Genomic DNA, 26,021 nt, shown 5'->3' on the forward strand with positions numbered 1-26,021 from the left:
GAGTCACGGGATTAGTCGGCGTCCGGTGGCTTTCAGATGGGATTTTCATCAGCTTTAGAACTTTTTGGCTCTGCCTGTATACCATTATATGGCTTTGTGGGTGTGAATACAATTCCGTGACATGGCTTCCCTTGACAGCTGAGATTACTCTCCTGCGGCTGGATCATCTCCAGCTGTGCGGTCCACCTGATAACAGCGCAAAATGTATTTTTCAACATTTCTAAAGCCCTTGTAAGCTCCTTTATAGAAAAACCTCAGCTTTATACATTAGTTTTATGGGGTAAATAATGCAGATGGACAGTGAAAAAGATGAGATAGGGAATGAAGAGACAGGAAAGAGAAGGAACAGAGACAAACAAGAGGCAACAAGGCCCAGGGGAGAACAGAGAGGGGACATAGTATAGGACAGGGAGGGAGTAGACTAGGATAGGAAAACAATAGTAAGAAGATAGAAAGGACAGAGATAGACAGGAAGGGTGAATAGAGAAGAAACAGATGGGCCATAAAGGCTGAAAGAGATGGGCCGTGGAGGGAGGGAAGAGACAGGGCATGGAGGGAGGGAAAAGATGGGATGCGGAGGGAGAAAAGAGACAGACCGTGGAGGGAGGGAAGAGACGGGCCGTGGAGGGATGGAAGGGACATAGAGGGAGGGAAGAGACAGGCTGTGGAGGGAGGTAAAAGAGGGGATGCGGAGGGAGGAAAGAGACGGACCGTGGAGGGAGGGAAGAGACATAGAGGGAGGGAAGAGACAGGCTGTGGAGGGAGGAAAAAGATGGGATGCAGAGGGAGGAAAGAGACGGACCGTGGAGGGAGGGGAGAGACGGGCCGTGGAGGGAGGGAAGAGATAGGCCGTGGAGGGAGGGAAGAGACGGGTCATGGAGGGAGGGAAGAGACATAGAGGGAGGGAAGAGCAAGCCGTGGAGGGAGGGAAGAGATGGGCTGTGGAGGGAAGAGATGGGCTGTGGAGGGAGGGAAAAGAGGGGATGCGGAGGGAGGAAAGAGACGGACCGTGGAGGGAGGGAAGAGACGGGCCGTGGAGGGAGGGAAGAGACGGGCCGTGGAGGGAGGGAAGAGACGGGCCGTGGAGGGAGGGAAGAGACGGGCCGTGGAGGGAGGGAAGAGACGGGCCGTGGAGGGAGGGAAGAGACATAGAGGGAGGGAAGAGACAGGCCGTGGAGGGAGGGAAGAGATGGGCCGTGGAGGGAGGGAAGAGACATAGAGGGCGGGAAGAGACAGGCCGTGGTGGAGGGAGGGAAAAGAGGGGATGCGGAGGGAGGAAAGAGACTGACCGTGGAGGGAAGGAAGAGACGGGCCGTGGAGGCAAGGAAGAGATGGGCCGTGGAGGGAGGAAAGAGATGGGCCGTGGAGGGAGGGAAGAGATGGGAGATGGGCCAGAGAAAGGGAAGACCCCATTTAGACTGAAAGATGATTGCTCAAAAATCGCTCAAACAACAGTTTAAGTTACAGTTTTGAGCGATCATCTTTGCATAGTCTATAGTAGCTAATTAGCTACTAAAGAGCTATGCAGGCAGAGCGGGACACTGCTGCCATGTCTCGGCGAACAATACAACTGTTTTGAATAAGCAAACAGCTGCACTGATCTCTGAGCTTACAGCTTGCGTACCGCTGTGAACTACCAGCGGGACACGAGCTAAAAAGAATCTTATCAGTGCTGCCGACTTCGATAACAGCCAGGCAGCTGATAAAAGTTCATCGCTCATTTCTAGAATTTAGATGCAATGGTTATGGCTCAAAAGATGGCTTTGAGTGAATTTTGATTGAGTCTAAATGGGCCTTTGAAATTGGGCTATGGAGGGGGATATGGATGGGCTATGGAAAAGAAATGAGATAGGGGAAAGAAACAGGCCATAGAAGAGGGGAAAGAAATGGTCCATAGAGGGTGAAAAAATGGTCTGTGGAGGAGAAGAGATGAGCTTTGGAAGGGGTGAAGATATGGGCCATGGGGGGAGGAAGAAAGATGGGCAGCAGGAAGATAAGAGATGAGTTGTGGAGGGGGAAACAACGGGTCATGGAGGCAGCGGAGAGGGAAGACATGGCCCATGAAGGTGGAAGACCCGTTCCGGGAGGGGGGCAGAAATGGGTCATGACAGGAACAGGCATGCTACAAGGTGAAAATAACAAGTTAGAAGGGACAAAGATAGGCCAGTTGCATAGACATCATGGGGAAGAAGCAGAGACAGGCTGTGGAGAGAAGAGACTTCCTCTGCATCACCGACACAAAAATGAGTTTACCTATAAAACACCCCGCAGTCTGTGAGCCACCGGGGACCTTTACATAATGGAAATGGATTGACCAAAGTAGACACCCCTGTAAAGATCCCATTATAGTCATATGAAATCCTATATGATCCGTACCTGGATGAAGTTGTACTCCCGCCATGACAACGAGTTCCCAACAGCAGGGATTGAAGCCACCGCCAATATACCCAGTATGGCAAGAGCTATAATTCCCAGGCACACGTAAATCTCCATCCTCCATACGTCGTGCTCAATCCAGCTGTTTTCTCTTTGTTGTTGAACCTGTAAAAATATAGATATTTATATATTAAAGGAATAATCTGGGATTAGTAAAGACATTTTCAAACACCCTGGTAGGAAATAATAGGAGTTAAGAGATTGGAGTCATCCGTTATGTAACCTAATCTGACAGCCATAGCGGCTATAAAGAGTGTCTTTTGTTCTGGAGGACTTGTCCTGTCATGAATTACATAAACAGCCCATTGATTTCTGTAGGCACGGTGTAATGCTTAATTTCTCCTGTGGTGGCACTGCAGGGAAATTGGACACTTCTTTGCTGCATTCCCCTACAGATTAGTGCTGATTGCTGGGAATCCCAGCAGCGGGACTCCCAGTTTATCACCAATAGACACTTCTAGCAAAAAGGGATTACCCAAAGTGAATGCCAAATTAAACTGGTTATTAGACAATAGGTACTAAACTACCCAAATACATTCAACAAGTCTCGGATGAATGATCGTCTGCCTGACAGCTGTTTCACCTGGCGGCCCCACAGACATTCATGGGGCAGCTGAACATGCATGCGTTTAGGGAGATAAATCACAGCTACACAGCTCTGGCAGCGGCTTATCTCCTAAGGAACAAAAGGATTGGGCGTTGAAAATCAACATCCTCATCCTGGTTTCCACTGACATCATCTGTCAGAGGAAAGTTGAGGTGCCACCATACACATTAGAGTCATCCAGCCCCGCCGTTACTGGTGGGTTCAGACAACTAAAATCTTATGTATATGGGAGGGATTTACAAGAAGGAGCTTGCCAACAATCTAATATCTACGTTTGTTGGCAGGTGCTTGATCAAGAGGAATGGACTTTCCAGTCTAATCCTTTTGTTTCCCTCGGAGATAAATCAAACTACTAACGACCACTTGTCCGTCAAATTTGTGTGAGTTACATGCAGAGCCTGATAGCACCTGTGATGTCAGTTACCGGCTCTTAGCTCCACCCCCTGATCACATGACAGTAGTGTCATCACAGTTCCTTTATTCTTGTGCACTGAATGAGGGATTATGGGCAGACTACATCCCCAACAAACCTCTGCAGCCTCAGTTACTATGGATACAGCAGATATTCACTGAAAAAGCCAAAAATACCTGAAAGTCTGCGAAGCAGACACGGTCGCCATAGGCACGATCGCCATAAGGCAGGCACAATCGCCACCGGCACAATCGCCGTAGGGCAGGCGCAATGGCCTTAAGCCCTGAAAATATGTAGTCAGCCAGACAATAATGTGTGGAGGAGCAGCTTGTTCCTGGCAGGCTAATATGCAGCCACCCACTCAACCCAGCCCAGATTGGGGAGGAGTGACTGCATATACTAATAGCCTGCACATGTGAACGATACCAAAGATGTCAGCCATAGATGGGTGGTGACCCACCATACAGGATATCAACCCTGGCTGATATGACAGCGGGTTGCCCTGTATCTCCAAGGTGGGCCACACTGGCTGACATCTTGGGCTCCCCCACCAACTAGCAAACTACATACAAAGATACTAATGCATACTAATAAAATGCGGGTGTTAGTACTGCATTTTGGCCAAAACGCATAGGCTGACGGACCGCGTCGAGGTCACACCGCTTCCGTCAGTACCTACGCTAACTCACAATAAATTACATAAAATCACAGAGGTGAGGAAAAAGAAAAAAACACATATTCACTGAAAAAGCCAAAAATACCTGCCCCACCGTTACTGGTGGGTTCAGACAACTAAAATCTTATGTATATGGGAGGGATTTACAAGAAGGAGCTTGCCAACAATCTAATATCTATGTTCGTTGGCAGGTGCTTGATCAAGAGGAATGGACTTTCCAGTCTAATCCTTTTGTTTCCCTCGGAGATAAATCAAACTACTAACAACCACTTGTCCGTCAAATTTGTGTGAGTTACATGCAGAGCCTGATAGCACCTGTGATGTCAGTTACCGGCTCTTAGCTCCACAGTCTGGCAGTTTCTAGCTGCTTGTGAGACATCTGGACACCTGTGTGGAGACTCCATTTAATGACACCTCACAAATTTACAAATACATAGTTTATGTGCTGACAGGACCTGTGATGATGTCACCGTCATGTGATCAGTCACATGGTCTCTGAGCTGAATGAGGGATTATAGGCGGACTACATCCCCCACAAACCCCCTGGGGCTTTAGTTGTTATGGATACAGCAGTACTCAGTCTGGCAGTTTGTATGTTGTGAGACAGCTGCACACATGTGTGGAGACTCCAAGAAACGACACCTCACAAATATCCACATACATGGCTGGCGGTGCATACTGACCAACAACATTGATGCATAGTCCTTCACCCCTACCTTCACATCTCCTGAACATGACATCATGTCATCTCAAGTGCTAACGCTGCCAACACCGGTCCAGCCTTCATCTAATCATCAACCGTTGTCCAGTGTTGGAACAAACCGTCACTGTAGTGCAAACATGTCATCACAGAGGGGTCAACGCTGGCATGCAGCTTACATGACACAGCAACAAGCTGCAATTTCACCTCAGCCACCAGCTGAAGTTTGTAAAACACATGCAACTCGCATGCGGAAGCTACGAGCGAACATATCTACTCAGCGAGCTGCTGAAGTTCGTAAATCACATGCAGCTCGTATGCAAAGGTAACGTAGCAGAGCTTTGTGTGTGATGTGCATGTAGCAAAGCTGTGTGTGTGACGTGCATGTAGCAGAGCTGTGTGTGTCACGTGCATGTAGCAGAGCTGTGTGTGACGTGCATATAGCAGAGCTGTGTGTGTCACGTGCATGTAGCAGAGCTGTGTGTGACGTGCATATAGCAGAGCTGTGTGTGTGTCATGCATGTAGCAGAGCTGTGTGTGACATGCATGTAGCAGAGCTGTGTGTGTGACATGCATGTAGCAGAGCTGTGTGTGTGCCATGCATTTAGCAAAGCTATGTGTGTGATGTGCATGTAGCAGAGCTGTGTGGCGCATTGCACCACCATAAAAACTAGTATTATTAATTACCTAATAATTATTATTTACATTCTAAAGACACCTTTAAAGGGCGTTTATCGCCTGAATTATGACTGGTAGCGGCAAATTCGAGATAACTGTCCAGTGTACAAGCGGCTAATGACTGGGCATTAAGCAAGAAATTGCTCACTCGTTAGAGCTAAAACCTAAGTGAGTGTCGGGTTGAGTAAACAGGAGCGGCTCAATCTTTGAGAGACTCCTGGAACCATCCCAGCCCTCTCTGCCTCCATTCATTTAAATGACTATCGCTACTGTGTAAAGAACAGGAGTGATAGTCGCTGGTATGGCTGCCGGACGCTATTGTGCTCCCTGTGGAGGTACTTTGAGGGCTCCTGCACACTTGCGTTTTTCTTGTGCGCTTTTTTCACGTGATATCGCTGCGTTTTTTTCACGTGATTGTCAATGGGACTTTCTAACGTTAAAAACGCATCGCAGGTCGGCGCTTTGCAATTTTTGTGCGATGCGTTTTTAACATTAGAAAGTTCCATTGAGAATTGCGTGGAAGAAATGTGTAAGAAAAATCCAAGTGTGCCGGAGCCCTTAGCGTGGCTTTACACAGGGCAACTATTGTCTGAATAGTCGCTCGAAACAGCCACTGCAGCGTATAAATAACGTTTGTGTGCTCTTATATGGAGAGATTGGTGTCTAATATCGTAATGCTGAACGAATTGTTGGAAGCATTTACACGGGTTGGAATATTGTTCAGGTAGTTCTGGGTGTGAGGTTCTTTGGCGGGCGTGTATTTGAAACGTCGACTCCCCGATGCATGCTTATTGGTTGCCGAGTCCACATAAATACATGGAGCGGTCTTCGAGTGAACTCTCACTGCTGTTAGAGGCTGTCCAACCAGAGACAGCAGCGGGGAATATATTCGCGATGACCAAACCCAGTAAGTGTTCCTTTGAAGACCAGCAGGAACTGTTCAGTCTAGGATCCCTCACATGTGTTTAGGGAAAGTTGTTGGCTAGTTGTTGGAAAACAACAGGCGATAATTAACCAACCAGCAATTATGTTCATGCGAGCTGACACAAAGCAGCAAGTAAATGAATTCTCACTCGTCAGCCAGTTAGTGGCCATGTTTACACGAAACAACTGGCGTTTGTAGAATTCTATAGACTGACTATTCCAACAACAGTTTTCCTATGTAAAGCAACCCTAAGGCCCCTTGTCCATGGATGTGATTCCGCTGGTGAATCACGCCGTCTGAAGCATTGCTATTGAAAGCGCCAGACCCCTGTCCATGAGCGGAGAATCATTGCGACACCATGGACAGGGGTCCTAAAGCCCCATTTACACGGGACAAAAGCCGGGCGAACGATGCGGACACTCGTCCCTGCACAAACTCGCTCCCGTGCTGCAGAGGAGCGAGTATTGCTGGGTACCGCTGACAGAGCGGCCAGCAAGGGGCCTCGGGAGGCTGCAGGAGATTTCACTGCTCACCCTCCCACGCCCCTCTCCATTCACTTAACACAGCGGCCGTTCAATACTGAACGGCTGCTGTTTATACTGAATGATTAATGTTCAGCTCATTGTCCATCGTTTATACAGCATAAACGATGGACGATGAGCTGAACGATGATTGTTCAGTGTAAACAGCAGCTGTTCAGTACTGAACAACTGCTATGTTAGTGAATAGAGAGGGGCGTGGGACAGCAAGGAGTGAAATCTCCTCCAGACGCTCTGCTGTGAGCACTACTGACTCCTGTGCAACAGCATGGAAGTGAGTACATGTGGGGATGAGTGTCGGGCATCGTTTGCCCGACATTCGTCCCATGTAACTGGGGCTTTAGTGTCTGGCAGCCTCTTATGTCCTCTGTTCTACTTAAATTACTGAGAAAATCAGGACTGACACTACTTGCCCAGGGGACAAGTAGACGGGCATGAAATAGAAAGGCCAGTAGCGTTTTGGTTAGGGCTGTATGGTGCTTCTACGAGGATTGGGATCAGTTATGGATGCATTTGTACACTACTGTTATGTCAGTCAGTACATAGTTAGTTAATTGCCAGCACACCTTGTTTCTGTAGGTTTTGTCCAGACAAGCCAGGGTTAACAGCTCCTGTGCCTTCTAGTCTAGGTTAATTACCCTGCTAGTGGCTGAGAGGGGTGCTGGTGATTAACATGTCTGTCTGCCAATCAGCTTCTCCCGCCTCCCTATTAGATCCAGCTCTTGCTGCCTGGGAGTGGCTGATTATTCTCCAGTGATCCCTGAGCAGTCCTGCTGCTCAGAACTGCTGAGTTCTGGCTCTGGTACTTTTTCCTGTCATATTGGTCTATCCTTTCAGCCTAGCCTATCAGTACCAGTAAGTTGTTTTCTGCATAGGTACGGCGATTCCTTCCTGTCTTGCCACTAGGCAGCGTAGGGTCAGTGTTGGTGGCCTGGACCTGTCCACCTTCAGGGCTATCTCCAGGAAGGGACATTGGCGTAGTTGAGGGTCAGGGAGTCCCACACCGTGCATACCTGTGCACACGACTAGCATTGTAAGTCCCGCGCCGTGCGTACCTGTGCACACTACTAGTAATGTAACACTACTGATTTACTACAAGGTTGCAACAGTAATAATGGATGGTGCATTGCTATCGCAGAGTATTTTAGGAGAGATGTGTGCCGATTCTGGTAGAAAATACCTGCTCATACGCCCAGTTCAGAAGTTTATATCTGTAGGAGCGTCTCATAGGGTAGGACAGGCTGTAGATGGCGTGCATTGCTCCCAAGAAGAAACCCAACAGCCCAAACTGCTTCCGCCTAAGCATCCAAGTGTCCAACCAACGTGGAAACCTTCGGTACTTCGTGCCTCGATGAAGCTGAAGAATCGTGGCTAATACTCCGGGCAGATAGGCCAAAGTCAGTAGCGTGATGGCAACATCCGGCAAAACTTTGTTAATCACCAGGATTGGAATTCTGTAGAATTCATTCCTCTTCTGTGTCAGAAAAGGGTGCAGAACCTCTCTGAGAAACGTGTAGATGAAAAAGAACAGTGACAGAGAAAATGCTATTTTTGCCGGTAGTCGCCATTTTGGAAACAGTTCCATTTTTTTGTTGCTGATGCTGGTGGAGTCCCAGTCAAAGTCATCGTAATAATCTGCTCCTTCACAGTTTTTGGGATGATAATTGTTGTTGCTGTTCAGCTGTAAATCCACATTCTATGAAAGGGGAGAAAATAAAAAAATACAGGAAAGTTTAATGCCCAACATTTATGTTTATAGGTTGGATTATTTATTCTGAGCTCTGCTATGACATTATAATAAGGAAGTCTGTCACCTAAATTTGGCCCAGTAACCCAATGTTCTACTATGTATTCACTGTCATAATGAACCCAGCGTTACCTTTATTTTTTTTTACCAAAGTGTCTCTTATGCAAAGACATTGGCCAGTACTTTTCTCCTGCTCCATATGCTAATGAGCACCGGACTGTCCAATGGGCGGTCCATCTCTTTTCCAGCCTTTTCTGCTAATAACCGCCCCATTCTTGCTAAGTAACTCCTCTAGCCCTTCCCACTGGAGGCGTCATGCGATCCACCTGCAATGTGCCTGCGCCGCACTGACAATGGCCTAAGAAATAGTCACTGTGCATGCGCCTAATCACTCAGTACGGGCACAGACATCCTTTAATACCCCAACCGTAGAAGATGATAATTATATAGCAGCCCTTTCGGGACCAGAGATTTTCCCTTTTTCTTAATTTCCATTTTTTCCTTCCTACTTTCAAAAAATAAAAATCTAAACTTTTTTAAAATATTTTTTTCCCATCAATTTAGCCGTATGAGGTCTTGTTTTTGTGAAACGAGTTGTATTTAATTATACTACTTAATGAACCATATAATATAATGGGAATCTTTTAAGACTCATGCACGTTGGTGGGCAGTTTTGGTTGAGAAAAATGCACCATTTCCACTGCATGTGAGAAACAGAAGATATGCCGTTAAAATTTTTTAATTGGGGTGAAATGAAAAAAATTAAGTTGTGCCATTTTCTGGGGGGCTTGTTTTTACAGCATACATGGTTAAAAATTACATGTTAACTTTTTTGTGGGTCGGTACAATTACAGCGATGCCAAGTTCATATAAAATATCTTTTAAAAAAATACTTTCTGTCGCCACCTTCTGACCCCAATGACTTTATTTTTCTATTAATGTAGCTGTATGAGTGCTTTATTTCTTTTTTGCGGCGTGTCCTGAAGTTTCTATCAATATTTGATACAGGTGTTTATGTGTTGTTTGCACGGAAAGTTTTCTGAAGTCACGGTTACTTTAGAGGAACTGAGGAATAACATTTGCATAGAGAAGCGTTAGATTCTCCTCAGACTGCATGTACCGATGTCCCTCTGCAGAATGTGCCATCCCCTCCCATTCTCCTCATTTAGGACCTAAAGAATGCTCGCTCCAAATTTCATGCTTGTATGACACTGGGAAGTTACATTACATAGGAATCGAGTTGTGACTAGAGATGAGCGAACGTACTCGTTACGAGTACTTACGCACCCGAGCACCGCCATTTTCGAGTACAGCAGTACTCGCGCGTAAAGATTCGGGGGGCGCCGTGGCGGCACGGGGGGTAGCAGTGGGGAGTGGGGGGGAGAGGGAGAGAGAGAGGGCTCCCCCCTGTTCCCCGCTGCTCCCCCCCCCCGCACCGCACCGCCTCTCCCCGACCCCCGGCGCCCCCCGAATCTTTACGCCCGAGTACTGAAGTACTCGAAAATGGCGGTACTCGGGTGCGTAAGTACTCATTACGAGTACGTTCGCTCATCTCTAGTTGTGACCCCTTTATTTTTCCTATTTAGGTCCTCAAGAATGCTCATGCATTTTTTTTTTGCACGCAAAAACATATGACATGGATGGCACACGGATGTAAAAAAATGCACATCTGCAACAATAATACATGTAACACACATACACACACAGTCTGGGACTAAAAAGCAGCCATGGCACACAAGCCCACAAATCAGCCCAGCAGTCCTTTTCTTATACACAAAAATCCCCCCCCCCCCCCCCCGTCCTTCCCCCTTAACTTTGATGTACCAAGTCAGCATATGCCATCAGACCCTATTCAGAACATCAGTAGTATGTTAGGACTTTGTATGGAGTATCCAGTGATACAGTTTTAGGACTTGTCGTTGCTATCTGGTTGTCATCAATAAGGTCCTAATGAAGCCCGTCAGGTGTATAGTCTGTGCCCGCTATTATGTGTGAGCCCAGAACATGTCTGAGGTCCTATCAATTTCACTTCCACCAGAGATGAATGGTTTCCTAGCACAGTGAGAACTTCATCCAAAGTGCCCGCAGCGAACAACAGGACGTTATGTGTGCAGAATGACGTGAAGCCCAGGAAAAACTCATTTGGCAAAGGGCAACATTGGCACAACTTGGGTTTGTTATTTAAAGAGCCTTTCACCTAAGAAACCTCCCCCACCGTGACTTCTCCTCTTCCGTCAAGTTGTTAACAAGTTATTATTAATCCTACTGAGGTTGTCACCCAGCTTTCCCAGTGGGTCTAATAAAGGTAAATTTGCCTAGTTTTGCCTCTGTAAGGGGCTTTCCATAACAGGGTTAAAAGGTTGCTATAGTAATATATAGAAGATGTGCCAAAATCTGCACCAAATTATTGCGTGGACTAAAATCTGTGCCACATTTCAGCGAAGTAGAACAGAGGATGCCTAGAGGACATTTACTGATTGGCTGAAGCTCCCCAAATAAAAAGGACAACTCCAGCGGCACCATCAGGATCGTGCAAGGTGTCCAGCAGGGAGCAGGAGTTGCTACTGAAGCCTTGTGAGCCATGGGGTCATTTGGAAGGGGCAGTGTGTGCTGCACAGGAGGTCTTGGTGTGTCTGCTGGACGGAGCCAGAAAGGCACTGGACTGTGCAAAGTTGCAGGCGCAGAACAGAATATAAAGGTGCCAACACAAGAGACCATGGAATACTGTGTAGTTGATTCAGAGATTGTCTAACTGGAGAGGGCTGACGGATACAGCAATGAGACTGAGCAAAGGAATCCACAGTAGAGTCGCTCTCTTTACACAAGACAAGCTTGGATAAGTGGTAGTGGTGACTCCCAAGCAATGTAACTGTATGTGAGGTTGACCTCCACATAAACACTAGGTGTGCACACTGGAAAAGGGACACAGTTTATTAGTAAGCAGGCCTGCTATAACAGATAGGACTAACATTACAGACACCAGTTCTTGTGCAAGTTTCAAGTGTTTGGTCTGTGTTATTTGAAGGGACATTGTGAAGGTTTACTGTATTGGAGTGTGCACCTTTAAAGGGACTGCGCGTTACGTTACATTGCTCACTTTCTATTATACCATTACTGACTTGTATGATTCAGTTCTTAAATAAATATTGTGCATTCTTGTAACTCCTCCTGCTGAATCTGAATCGCGACAACACATGGTTTTTAAAAGAGCTTCACAATAGAGGACAACTCACAGAGGCCCCCTGCACACAGGCGGGAATTCCGTGGCGGGATTTCCTTTAGAATTTCTGCCCGTGCCTGCCTGCATTACAAAACGCAATCCAATGCAAACAGTGGCAATTTGTCAGTGTGAAAACAAATCGCGGCATGCTCTATGTCTGTGTGGGTCTCGCAGAGGCCAGCACAGAAATGTCAGTGGTGACAGGCCGGCTCTGCTCTGTGCATGCGCCGGCTGGCCGGCAGCCGACCCACAGCAGGAGACGGAAGATGCTGGGAGCGGGTGAGCCGCAGGCTTCTGCAGGGACACAGGTCCGCATCCGGGTCCGACCCGGCCGTCTGCAGGCGGACAGACTTGGTTACTTATTTAAACTCATTTTACTGAAGAATAACACCAAATCTGTTTAACTAATGCGTCCAATATTTATAGAACAATTAAAATGTGCGTTGTGGTTAATTACTGTTTACAATCGAAGAGTTTCTACCACACCTGCTGATAAATCACAGGTCAGTAAGGCTGCTTTCACATCTATTTTGGGGGTTCTGGTTTCCCACTCCATTTCCTGGCCGAACCGATCCGTCTTATGACCCATTGACTATAAGGCGGGTTCAGCAGACTTTCGGCACGGAAATTCCACCTGCAATCTTAAACCTGAGCCTAAGCAGCAACATGGCGGAGAGTTGCAAAAATCTTGTCCACATGCTGCAGGCTTTCTGCAGACATCTTCCGGGAATTTCCGTGCGGTGCGGGTGCGCACATTCCGCAAGATTTCCGCCCCGTGTGAACCCAGCCTAACGGTATCCGTTCGGTTTCCGCTCAGCTGACCAGCTTTTTACCAGCAGAAATAAGGTTGCATGCAGTGCTAGTTCTTCCTGTATTTCATGGCAGATTTGTGATGGAACCTCCGAACGAAGATGTGAACCCGGTCTAAGAATACGCAGGAAGCTGATAGAGAAACGCAAAGCGTTGTTCTGCTCTAATCATCGCGGCTTCTGCCCTGTAGTTGGTCTGTTAGGAATGGAGAAGCTTTTTGTACTAGAAGAATGGCATCTTATATCCCAATTTTCAAGTCCCTTCTCTTTTTAAAGATGTTTTTTTTAAGCTTGCCGTACTCACCTGGTGGTTTCCAGTTCATGGGCTGACCCCCTCGGCAAGCAACATACAAGGGACTGAACCCTAATAGATCAGCTGGGAATTGTTTTTTATTTGTTTTTTTACTGTCTACCGTATTTACTAGACAGCAGGGGCATAACTATAGAGGATGCAGGGGATGCGGTTGCACCCGGGCCCAGGACCCTTAGGGGACCCATAAGGCCTCTCTTCTCCATATAGGGAGCCCAGTACTATGAATAAAGCATTATAGTTGGGGGCCCTGTTACAGGTTTTGCACCAGGGCCCAGAAGCTTTAAGTTACGCCTCTGCTAGGCAGGTTACTCGAACGACTCCTGATGATGGGTCTCTACATCAACAGAAACGTGACTCCTTATTTATAAGCAAGTCTTTCTCAGATTATCTGAGTTCAAGAAAACAAGATCCTTTCTATTTCTTTTGTGGAGTATCTGCCATAATCGCTGGCCCATATACACGGCCGCATAGCCTCACATTCCAGCTATTTATTGATTATTTTGCTTCGAGTGTCTTGATTTAAATGATATTAATAAAAATTACATTTTAGGAAAATTTATTTTTTCCTTTTGTTGTGGTCCAACTATGACATTTTGTCTAATAATTGTTATTGGACCATCAGGCCTTCTGCGATAGTTTACCCATCAGGTACAAAACATCTATGACATTGGGGATTGATCTTGTAGTGGCCCAGAGGGTCCTCCAGAATAGCCACATATTCATAGTTCTATCACACTTTGCTATTTGCTTCCAGGAGATATAGAAAGTGCCGTACATCGGAGAAACCTTGTTTCCCCCTAAGTTAAAAGCTTGGCAACAGCTGGCTGCTTATTGGCTGTATGTCATGCCCTTACTGATTGGTCAAGGGGTGTGGTGAGAGCTCAGAGCAGGAAACTGTATAATGAGCCAGTAATCTGAGGGGGAGGAGAAGAGATAAAGTGCAGGAACAGGACAGGAAGTGAATGAGGAGTTAGCAGGAGAGTCTACTTGGGAAGTCGTTGGAGGAGGACGTGTAGGAGGAGATCAGCAGAGCGAGCAGCTTCGACACGCTAATTTCCAGCAGGGAGGCTTGAATTCATCAGCTCCCTAGCTTGACAGCAGTTCGGAGGAGAGAAACTGGGACCCAGTCCACTTAAACAGTGAGTTACACAAAAAACCCGGTGAAGTCAAAACCAGGGATAGTCAAAGGTCCACAAAAATCTCCATCTTAATCACCAACTTTCCAGTAAGCCCAACAGATAACTAGGCCTGTGGGAATTACTACTGTGTCTCCTCTAGAAATAGAAAATGTTGAAGTCACGAATTCAGCTGCATTGTTACCGTTGTCTACTGCAAACCAATTGCTCTATTTAAGATGGCCATTGTTGGTAGTCTGGTAATTACCTAAAAGCTTCAGTAAACCGTGCACTTCCCCTTTACTATAAAAAGCTACCAGGACTCGTGTCAAGTTATTTCCCGCCATTGACTCTTACAGCTTTCGGTGAAGTGCTGGCGTCACGTGACAAACCACTGTTCATTATCAAGACTGTATCTATTATTTTGTGCCACTGTGTGCGACTGAGCAGGCACCTTGCCGCCATTGGTGGGAGAGACTACAGAGCCACCTGTGATATCCATCTGACAGTCCCCGTGGTCCCACCTTCTTTGGCGCATCTGGCTTAGGTGCTGCAATCTGACTCCCCATCGGTACAAAACATCTATAACATTGGGGATTGTCCAACTCCCCATACGGTAGCTATGCCTGCATGAGGGAAGTTTATTCTCCCTTGCCAGGAGTTCAAACTCCACGCCAGAGCGCAGCAGTTTGAAAAAAGATAGCGTCTGCCCGGTCTTCCCGGCACGATGTATTCACTACGTAGTTGAAGATAGGGGAGGTGGTTTTACGTGATTTGTACGGCCGGAAAAGAGGTGGTGAAAACAGAACCAGTGAAATCCCATAGAGATCAGCGGCTTCGTTATGTCCCGTTATACAGCTGTGATTATAACAGCCGTATAGGCGGACAAGCCTCGCCTGTCTGGGTCTGCCCTCAGGGGTAAAATTGTGTTGGAATGGAGATTTACGAGAACAGCAAGAACAACTCCCAGAGCTTGTTAAACAGGACGGAGTGTCCGGGCCAGAAGGGAAGGAATTGGCATTGTTCACACTAGAAAGAGAGGATTGTTACCAGTAATTAGGCAGAAATAGAAGATAGATACTGGGCTTAATTAAAAGTCCTCACAATGTACTTTACTAATGAGGCCACATAAAGCAGTGGGGTCGGGATGGGGGAACTGCTGGGACATTCCCAACCACTTCGAAGTGAGAATAAAGAACCCCATGTCGCCTGGTTTGTCAGTTTACAATATCCCATCCATCATTTAGGACCCCCATTTATTAGCCAGAGTGTCTATTAGCAGGAGCTCTCGAGGACCCAACTGATTCATGCATTTCAAGCACTTTATCAGAGCGCCGGCCCTCTACGATTGGCGCTCCCCCGTACGGTAATTCTCCCTGTGACCCCGGAGCATAAAATCACGTGACAAGTTTTCTGTGGATCAGTTACATTAGATGGGAGAATCCAGCGATCGGAGCGACTTCCAGCGTGGCCGGTCATCGGTGCTGGACGAGCTGGGGCCGGGATGTCACTGTCAACTCTCATACAGCGGTGTGGAGGGTATACAGAGAATGGCGTGATCGAAGAAAAACATCCAGCGAGAGCGAATTCTGTGGCCAGAAACCGCTCATCACTGAAAGGGGTCGGAGGAGGATGTTAGAAATCGCTCTGATGAACTGGCGCTGCACAGACAGCAGCAGCAGCCGAATACAATGTAGGTGCTGCAACTAACATCTCCAAGCACACACCTCGTTTCTTGCCACGGTTGGCCTATAACAGTGGATAACCAGTTGCAGCGCCATTGATGAGAGAAACAGAAAGGTGAGACTCCAGCGGGCAAAAGAGCGCAAAAATTGTAAAACTGAGCAGCGGAAAAACATCACCCGGTCAGATGGAACCAGATTTCTGTTGCCCCGTGCTGATGGGAGTCAGAATTTGCTACAAGCAGCATGAATCGATGAACCCTTCCTATCAGAACATGTCAGCACCTCCATCTAATCTGTGACACGTACAAGAAGCTTCCTGTCCGCAGGGGCCGATATTCCTGCAGAACAATTTCATCATCTAGTGCAGGGGTGGGCAATTAATTTTCCCATGGGGCCACATGAGAAATTGGAATGGTTTTAGAGGGCCAGACCAACATACGAAGGCTCCATGCACATTGCCTTAATGGGGCCGTATTCCAGCTGCCCGATTTGCGACCAGAATACGGCCGCCATTGAAAATGAATGGCGCTGTAATACGGCGCGGTGAACACCCAGTGTTTCACCCCGTTTTACGGCGTGGCCCCCGTGTCTGCCAATGGAGAGGGGAGCGGTAAGGAGCACTCCCATCTCCACTCAGAAGTTACAGTGGCATCACTTAGGCCTCATGTCCACGGGGAAAATCGGGCCCGCTACGGATTCTACATGTAGAATCTGCAGCGGGTCCCTCCTGCCCCGCGGACGTGAGCGCTGAAAATACAAATAAATAAGAATTTACCTATCCGTAGCGGGCGGCGAAGCTCTGCTCTTCCTCACGGACGGATCTTCTTTTTCGGCCGGCGGATGAATTCCTTACGCCGGCGGCACGTCGCCGGCACGTCGTCGACGTGCCGCGCGCATGCGCCGGGCACATCCGCCGAGCCGAAGCAAGGGAGATGCGGCCGTGAGGAAGAGAAGAGCTTCGCGGCCCGCTGCGGGTGAGTAAATCCTTGAAATTCCTATTTTAGGTCTTCAATAGAAGCCCGCGGGAGCCGACCCTGCGGGAGACCCGCACGAAAATGGAGCATGGTCCAGATTTTTTCATGCTCCATTTTTTTTAAAATCCCTTTTATTGACGATCCGCGGGTATTTATCTACCCGCGGGTGGTCAATGCATCCCTATGGGGTGCGGATCCGCGCGCGGGAGATCCGCTGCGGATTTTAAATCTCATTTTGCCCGTGGACATGAGCCCTTATTAGGGCTCATGTCCACGGGGAAAAGAAGAATTAAAATCCGCAGCGGATTTTAACTCTTCTCCCGCGCGCGGATCCGCACCCCATAGGGATGCATTGACCACCCGCGGGGGAGATAAATACCCGCGGATCGTCAATAAAAGTGATTTAAAAAAAAATGGAGCATGAAAAAATCTGGACCATGCTCCATTTTCATGCGGGTCTCCCGCGGGCTTCTATTGAAGCCTATGGAAGCCGTCCGGATCCGCGGGACACAAAAATCACATTTTACTTACCCGCTCCGGTTCTTCTCTTCGGCGCCGCGCCATCCTCTCTCAGCCGCGGCCGGATCATTTTGCTTCGGCCCGGCGCATGCGCAGGGCACGTCACCGATGTCATCGTGCACATCCGCCGAGCCGAAGAATGAAGATCCGGCCGCGACGAGAGAAGATGACGCCGCCGCGAAGAGAAGAAACGGAGCGGATGGGAGGTGAGTTTATTGTCATTTATTTGTATTTTCAGCGCTCATGTCCGCGGGGCAGGAGGGACCCGCTGCAGATTCTACATGTAGAATCCGTAGCGGGCCCGATTTTCCCCGTGGACATGAGCACCGGACTCATTGGTGAGTCACCAGGACACTCTTTGCGGGCCGGTCCGAGCTATTCAGCGGGCCGGATGTGGCCCGCGGGCCGTGCTTTGCCCAGGTCTGATCTAGTGGAATCTACGCCATGATGAATTGCTGCGGTCCTGAAGTCCAACAGAGTCCAACGCGCTACTAGATGGGGGTCTCTAATAAAGTGGCTGTTCGGTATAGACAGGCCATTGATTGCAATGAGATCTCTGTAACACTTTATTTGCCCTGTGGAGGCGCTGCAGGGGAATTGAACGCTTGCTGTTGGATCTGTTACTTCCTGAAGACCCTGTGATCAACTTATCAGCAGTAAGATACAAAAAGGGATTGTTCGAAGAGAACATACATGGCCTCATACAGAACAATATGTCCTTCTGAACGGCGTTGCACGTAGCATCCCGTTTACGCCATCTGCGGGTTTGTTTTTTCACATCTACAACTTCCGTATTTGAAGGTCGATAAATAAACACTGGAATCAAACGTCCCTCAGAGGGGGCTGTAAAGTTTTATTATGGAAGCAGTGAGCAGTCCGGCACGCCTAACTGTGAACGCACGGCGCCTGCAACCGGTGTAGAAGGATATATATATATACACATATCAGGGCGCAGTTACACGGGTGATTTTCCTGCGCGAGTTCTTTCTGATTACGATGTGGATCGGACTTGTACGCCAGGAGAAGCCATTGATTTCAGAGGGTTAATACACACAAGCGATTTCTCTCTCCGACCGATAGTCCATGATTGCAGCCTGTCCTGTGCGGATTCTGCTGCAGAACTGACCGTTATTTTCTACGGAAAGGTGAAAAAACGTATCTCACTCGCATATCATGTGACTGCATGCGAGTGAAATGTGTGTTCCAGCATTTTACTATTGAAACCACATGCGATTTTTCCATGTGTGTGAAAACCAGCAGTAATGGCGCCGGCCGCTCTCACAGGCGTTTGCAAAATGCAGTGTTCATTAACGGGGCCTTTTACAGCATTACAGCAGGCGATTACGCTGGAGTAATATGTGACCTCCGTGTGCGTGAAAATCACAAGTGCCGCGATTCGATGCGTTTTTCTAACAAAATGCATGGTACTTGTGTATCAGCCTTGCAGATGTGAATGCCCCTCATACAGAGAGCCATAAGGCAAGGCTGTGTGCATTCAGGTCCATATGCCTCGCTGCAGGGTGAGTGATTCATAATATCCACATGTGTGAATCCAGTGAAAGGCTCCAATGAAAGCAACTGGAGCCGATGAAGCCGTCTTTGTCTCCTTGCAAAGATATATAAGATCCCCTACAATGAAACAGCTGATGCCACAGCAGATCTGCTGCCCAACATTTCATGCATGCCGGCGCACAAGTAAAGAGGAAGACATGTAAATCGTGACTCCAAAGACCGAGCCGCAGTCATCCTCGTGATTTACTCCAGATAAAGGCAAACAATGGCAGCACTACAGTCTGCAGGCCAGCGGCGCGGCGCGACCTTACAAGAAAAGAGACGGTACTGCAACTGGATAACAAGCCTGACGCTCCACAACACAGAAGGGCTGGAGTATAGGGCCAACAACAATAACCTGATACATCAGTGCTTGAGGGAGAAGAGCTGTTTTACAAGAACACTCCCTGCCAGCACTACTCCCTCCCTTAGAAGGAGTATATATATATACACAGTATATACACTCATCGTCAGTTTCATTCCATCTGATAATTTCTAGGGGAGGTGAGTTACTTTCTTTGTGTGATTTTAACGTTGATATAAGGAAGTGATTACAATATCAGAGCAAAAGGATTTATTGTGAAGAACCAACCCCTTGTAGGGAGGCTCTAGTACCCTGTTGTACCTCCTCTAGCTTGGATACAAGATGTGATACGGGCGGGCATGGAGGCTCTAGTACCCTGTTGTACCTCCTCTAGCTTGGATACAAGATGTGATACGGGCGGGCATGGAGGCTCTAGTACCCTGTTGTACCGCCTCTACCTTGTATACAAGATGTGATACAGGCAGACATGGAGGCTCTAGTACCCTGTTGTACCTCCTCTAGCTTGGATACAAGATGTGATACGTGCGGGCATGGAAGCTCTAGTACCCTGTTGGTCCGCCTCTACCTTGGATACAAGATGTGATGCGGGTGGGCATGGAGGCTCTAGTACCCTGTTAGTCCGCCTCTAGCTTGGATACAAGATGTGATACAGGCGGGCATGGAGGCTCTAGTACCCTGTTGTACCGCCTCTAGCTTGGATACAAGATGTTATACGGGCCGGCATAGAGGCTCTAGTACCCTGTTGTACCACCTCTAGCTTGGATACAAGATGTGATACGGATGGGCATGGAGGCTCTAGTACCCTGTTGTACCTCCTCTAGCTTGGATACAAGATGTGATACGGGCGGGCATGGAAGCTCTAGTACCCTGTTGGTCCGCCTCTAGCTTGGATACAAGATGTGATACAGGTGGGCATGGAGGCTCTAGTACCCTGTTGTACCTCCTCTAGCTTGGATACAAAATGTGATACGGGCGGGCATGGAGGCTCTAGTACCCTGTTGTACCGCCTCTACCTTGTATACAAGATGTGATACAGGCAGACATGGAGGCTCTAGTACCCTGTTGTACCTCCTCTAGCTTGGATACAAGATGTGATACGTGCGGGCATGGAAGCTCTAGTACCCTGTTGGTCCGCCTCTACCTTGGATACAAGATGTGATGCGGGTGGGCATGGAGGCTCTAGTACCCTGTTAGTCCGCCTCTAGCTTGGATACAAGATGTGATACAGGCGGGCATGGAGGCTCTAGTACCCTGTTGTACCGCCTCTAGCTTGGATACAAGATGTTATACGGGCCGGCATAGAGGCTCTAGTACCCTGTTGTACCACCTCTAGCTTGGATACAAGATGTGATACGGATGGGCATGGAGGCTCTAGTACCCAGTTGTACCTCCTCTAGCTTGGATACAAGATGTGATACGGGCGGGCATGGAAGCTCTAGTACCCTGTTGGTCCGCCTCTAGCTTGGATACAAGATGTGATACAGATGGGCATGGAGGCTCTAGTACCTTGTTGTACCGCCTCTAGCTTGGATACAAGATGTGATACGGGTGGGTATGGAGGCTCTAGTACCCTGTTGGTCCGCCTCTAGCTTGGATACAAGATGTGATACGGGTGGGCATGGAGGCTCTAGTACCCTGTTGGTCCGCCTCTAGCTTGGGTACAAGATGTGATACGGACAGGCATGGAGGATTTAGTACCCTGTTGGTCCGCCTCTAGCTTGGATACAAGATGTGATATGGACAGGCATGGAGGATTTAGTACCCTGTTGTACCGCCTCTAGCTTGGATACAAGATGTGATGCGGGTGGGCATGGAGGCTCTAGTACCCTGTTGGTCCGCCTCTAGCTGTGATACAAGATGTGATACAGCTGGGCATGGAGGCTTTAGTACCCTGTTGTACTGCCTCTAGCTTGGGTACAAGATGTGATACGGACAGGCATGGAGGATTTAGTACCCTGTTGTACCGCCTTTAGCTTGGATACATGATGTGATACAGGCAGGCATGGAGGCTCTAGTACCCTGTTGTACCGCCTCTAGCTTGGATACAAGATGTGATACGGGCAGGCATGGAGGCTCTAGTACCGTGTTGGGCTGCCTCTAGCTTGGATACAAGATGTGATACGGGTGGGTATGGAGGCTCTAGTACCCTGTTGTACCACCTCTAGCTTGGATACAAGATGTGATATGGGTGAGCATGGAAGCTCTAGTACCCTGTTGTACCGCCTCTAGCTTGGATACAAGATGTGATACGGGCAGGCATGAAGGCTCTAGTACCGTGTTGGGCTGCCTCTAGCTTGGATACAAGATGTGATACGGGTGGGTATGGAGGCTCTAGTACCCTGTTGTACCACCTCTAGCTTGGATACAAGATGTGATATGGGTGGGCATGGAGGCTCTAGTACCCTGTTGTACCGCCTCTAGCTTGGATACAAGATGTGATACGGGCAGGCATGGAGGCTCTAGTACCGTGTTGGGCTGCCTCTAGCTTGGATACAAGATGTGATACGGGTGGGTATGGAGGCTCTAGTACCCTGTTGTACCACCTCTAGCTTGGATACAAGATGTGATATGGGTGGGCATGGAGGCTCTAGTACCCTGTTGTACCGCCTCTAGCTTGGATACAAGATGTGATACGGGCAGGCATGGAGGCTCTAGTACCGCGTTGGGCTGCCTCTAGCTTGGATACAAGATGTGATACGGGTGGGTATGGAGGCTCTAGTACCCTGTTGTACCACCTCTAGCTTGGATACAAGATGTGATATGGGTGGGCATGGAGGCTCTAGTACCCTGTTGTACCGCCTCTAGCTTCGATACAAGTTGTGATACGGGCAGGCATGGAGGCTCTAGTACCGTGTTGGGCTGCCTCTAGCTTGGATACAAGATGTGATACGGGTGGGTATGGAGGCTCTAGTACCCTGTTGTACCACCTCTAGTTTGGATACAAGATGTGATATGGGTGGGCATGGAGGCTCTAGTACCCTGTTGTACCGCTTCTAGCTTGGATACAAGATGTGATACGGGCAGGCATGGAGGCTCTAGTACCGTGTTGGGCTGCCTCTAGCTTGGATACAAGATGTGATACGGGTGGGTATGGAGGCTCTAGTAACCTGTTGTACCACCTCTAGCTTGGATACAAGATGTGATACGGGTGGGCATGGAGGCTCTAGTACCCTGTTGTACTGCCTCTAGCTTGGATACAAGATGTGATACAGGCGGGCATGGAGGCTCTAGTACCGTGTTGGGCTGCCTCTAGCTTGGATACAAGATGTGATACGGGTGGGTATGGAGGCTCTAGTACCCTGTTGTACCACCTCTAGCTTGGATACAAGATGTGTACAAGATTTTTTATACTTTACACAAGATGTAACAAGTTCAGAGAAGAGTTATCTTTTACTTAACTCAATGTCTGGGTCAGTTTAGGTTCTGCATTACCGCTCTGAAACCCCTCCAACAAGTTTGCTGCTGTAATACGGACCCCAAACATCTGTATGTTTTACAGCCTTCTGTATTTATTCTCACTGGATGAAAGGATTCAAGTTAAGGGTAACGAGCAATTTGGGAGACAAACGTAGAAAACGCGTGAAACTGCCTCTTTGGTGTGAGAAGGTTTGGAATGAAGAATTAAGAGGCTTTCCTGATCTTTGGAGCAAACTGATCTGTCAGGTGCACTGAGGCCCAACAAACCCTAAATCTGTTAGCATTCTACTTCCCACAATCCTGTGCATATATAGGGCGCTTTATGTAGATCTAGCCGCATAGCAGTACTATCAGAACAGGGAAGGAACATATTATGTACACGGGGACATTTTATCAGGTTAACACCCCTCAGGTTAAGAAACAAGGTTCCTACAGATGTAACAGCATTAGAGATGAGCGAACGTACTCGTCCGAGCTTGATGCTCGGGCGAATATTAGGGTGTTCGGGATGCTCGTTACTCGTAACGAGTACCACGCGGTGTTCCGGTTACTTTCAGTTTCCTCTCTGAGACGTTAGCGCGCTTTTCTGGCCAATTGAAAGACAGGGAAGGCATTACAACTTCCCTCTGTGACGTTCCAGCCCTATACCACCCCCCTGCTGTGAGTGGCTGGGGCGATCAGATGTCACCCGAGTATAAAAATCGGCCCCCCCCGCGGCTCGCCTCAGATGCCTTGTGAGTTAGCTGAGGGAAAGTGCTATATCGGTGGAGCTGCTATAGGGAGAGTGTTAGGAGTTAGTGTAGGCTTCAAGAACCCCAACGGTCCTTCTCAGGGCCACATCTAATAGTGTGCAGTAGTGTGTTAGCACTGTAATTTTTATTTTTTTTTCAAAATTGGATCTGCAGAGCATTGCGCCCTGCAATAGGGACAGAAGTGGTGGTTAGGCAGGGAGAGTGTTAGCAGTGAGTGTAGGCTTCAAGAACCCCAACGGTCCTTTCTAGGGCCACATCTATCCGTGTGCAGTACTGTCCAGGCTGCTGTTAGCAGTGTTGCATATTTTTTTTTCTTTCTCAAAACCGGCTGTGCAGACCATTGCACCCGGCATTAATACTACAGGGATAGAATTGTGTAGGCAGGGCCAGAAGACATACATTATTCATTGAATAGACGCAGTGTGGCTTGTCCTTTGAAAAACAAGGGAAAAAATTCTATTTCGCCTGCCTCTGACAGTCCTCAGGGCTCTGGGTACGTGTGTGCTGCGTGCAGAACGTTAAAAAAAATCAGACGCAGCCAGCTACGTTTTACTGCAGGCTTGCGCCAATTTTTTTCCTGCATGGGAAATCCCTGATCTGCTGTAGCGAATAACTTTGCATCACTGCAGTTCTCTGACACATTTGCAGGGCCACAACACAGTTATTAAACTTAGTAATATTCATTGAATACACGCAGTGTGGCTTGTCCTTTTGAAAAACAAGGGAAAAAATTCTATTTTGGCTGCAGGCTTGCGCCACTTTCTTTCCTGCCTGGGAAATCAAATCACTGGTAATACAGCATGCTGAGGGGTAGGGGTAGGCCTACAGGATGTGGACGCGGGCGAGGACGCGGAGGCCCAAGTCAGGGTGTGGGCACAGGCCGAGCCAGTGCGGTGGCCAGGGGTAGAGGCAGGGCCAGACCAAATAATCCACCAACTGTTTCCCAAAGCGCCCCCTCGCGCCATGCCACCCTGCACAGGTCAAGGTGCTCTACGGTGTGGCAGTTTTTCACAGAGACGCCTGACGACCGACGAACAGTGGTGTGCAACCTTTCTCGCGCCAAGATCAGCTGGGAAGGCACCACCAACAGCATGCGCAGGCATATGATGGCCAAGCACCCCACAAGGTGGGACGATGCCCGTTCACCGCCTCCGGTTTGCACCACTGCCTCTCCCCCTGTGCCCCAACCTGCCACTGAGATCCAACCCCCCTCTGAGGACACAGGCACTACCGTCTCCTGGCCTGCACCCACACCCTCACCTCCGCTGTCCTCGGCCCCATCCAGCAATGTCTCTCAGCGTAGCGTCCAGACGTCGCTAGTGCCACAGTTTGAGCGCAAGCGCAAGTACGACGCCACGCACCCGCACGCTCAAGCGTTAAACGTGCACATTGCAAAATTGATCAGCCTAGAGATGCTGCCGTATAGGCTTGTGGAAACGGAGGCTTTCAAAAGCATGATGGCGGCGGCTGCCCCGCGCTACTCGGTTCCCAGTCGCCACTACTTTTCCCGATGTGCCGTCCCAGGCCTGCACGACCACGTCTCCCGCAACATTGTACGCGCCCTCACCAATGCGGTTACTGCCAAGGTCCACTTAACAACAGACACGTGGACAAGCACAGGCGGGCAGGGCCACTACATCTCCCTGATGGCACATTGGGTGAATTTAGTGGAGGCTGGGACAGAGTCAGAGCCTGGGACCGCTCACGTCCTACCCACCCCCAGAATTGCGGGCCACAGCTCGGTGGTGGTATCTGCGGCGGTGTATGCTTCCTCCACTAAAGCACCTTCCTCCTCCTCCTCCAACGCAACCTCTGCCTCGCAATCAAGATGTGTCAGCAGCACGTCGCCAGCAGTCGGTGTCACGCGGCGTGGCAGCACAGCGGTGGGCAAGCGTCAGCAGGCCGCGCTGAAACTACTCAGCTTAGGAGAGAAGAGCCACACGGCCCACAAACTGCTGCAGGGTCTGACAGAGCAGACCGACCGCTGGCTTGCGCCGCTGAACCTCCAACCGGGCATGGTCGTGTGTGACAACGGCCGTAAGCTGGTGGCGGCTCTGCAGCTCGGCAGCCTCACGCACGTGCCATGCCTGGCCCATGTCTTTAATTTGGTGGTTCAGCGCTTTCTGAAAAGCTACCCCCACTTGTCATACCTGCTCGGAAAGGTGCGCCAGCTCTGCGCACATTTCCGCAAATCCCACACGCACGCTGCCACCCTGCGGACACTGCAACATCGGTTTAATCTGCCAGTGCACCGACTGCTGTGCGACGTGCCCACACAGTGGAACTCTACGCTCCACATGTTGGCCAGACTCTATGAGCAGCGTAGAGCTATAGTGGAATACCAACTCCAACTTGCGCGGCGCAGTGGGAGTCAGCCTCCTCAATTCTTTACAGAAGAGTGGGCCTGCTTGGCAGACATCTGCCAGGTCCTTGGAAAATTTGAGGAGTCTACCCAGGTGGTGAGCGGCGATGCTGCAATCATTAGCGTCACCATTCCTCTGCTATGCCTCTTGAGAAGTTCCCTGCAAAGCATAAAGGCAGACGCTTTGCGCTCGGAAACAGAGCCGGGGGAAGACAGTATGTCGCTGGATAGTCAGAGCACCCTCCTGTCTATATCTCAG

General features: G+C 48.9%; 1 protein-coding gene across 4 annotated transcripts in view; it reads right to left on the minus strand.

The window, feature by feature from the left end:
- STEAP1 (STEAP family member 1) overlaps nt 1–26,021 on the minus strand; it is a 56,409-nt gene that overhangs the window by 10,562 nt on the left and 19,826 nt on the right. For all 4 annotated transcript variants that reach the window (XR_010787334.1, XM_066585007.1, XM_066585008.1 and 1 more), the window contains exons 3-4: nt 8,154–8,669; nt 2,377–2,541 (exon numbers count right to left, since the gene is read on the minus strand). Coding sequence is in view for 3 of the 4 variants with exons in the window: in XM_066585007.1 (XP_066441104.1) it covers nt 2,377–2,541; nt 8,154–8,669 (681 nt within the window). In the remaining variant the exon portion in view is untranslated. The remainder of the gene's footprint in view (nt 1–2,376; nt 2,542–8,153; nt 8,670–26,021) is intronic.

Source organism: Eleutherodactylus coqui, chromosome 12 (assembly GCF_035609145.1).
Source record: "Eleutherodactylus coqui strain aEleCoq1 chromosome 12, aEleCoq1.hap1, whole genome shotgun sequence".
Lineage (NCBI taxonomy): Eukaryota > Metazoa > Chordata > Amphibia > Anura > Eleutherodactylidae > Eleutherodactylus > Eleutherodactylus coqui.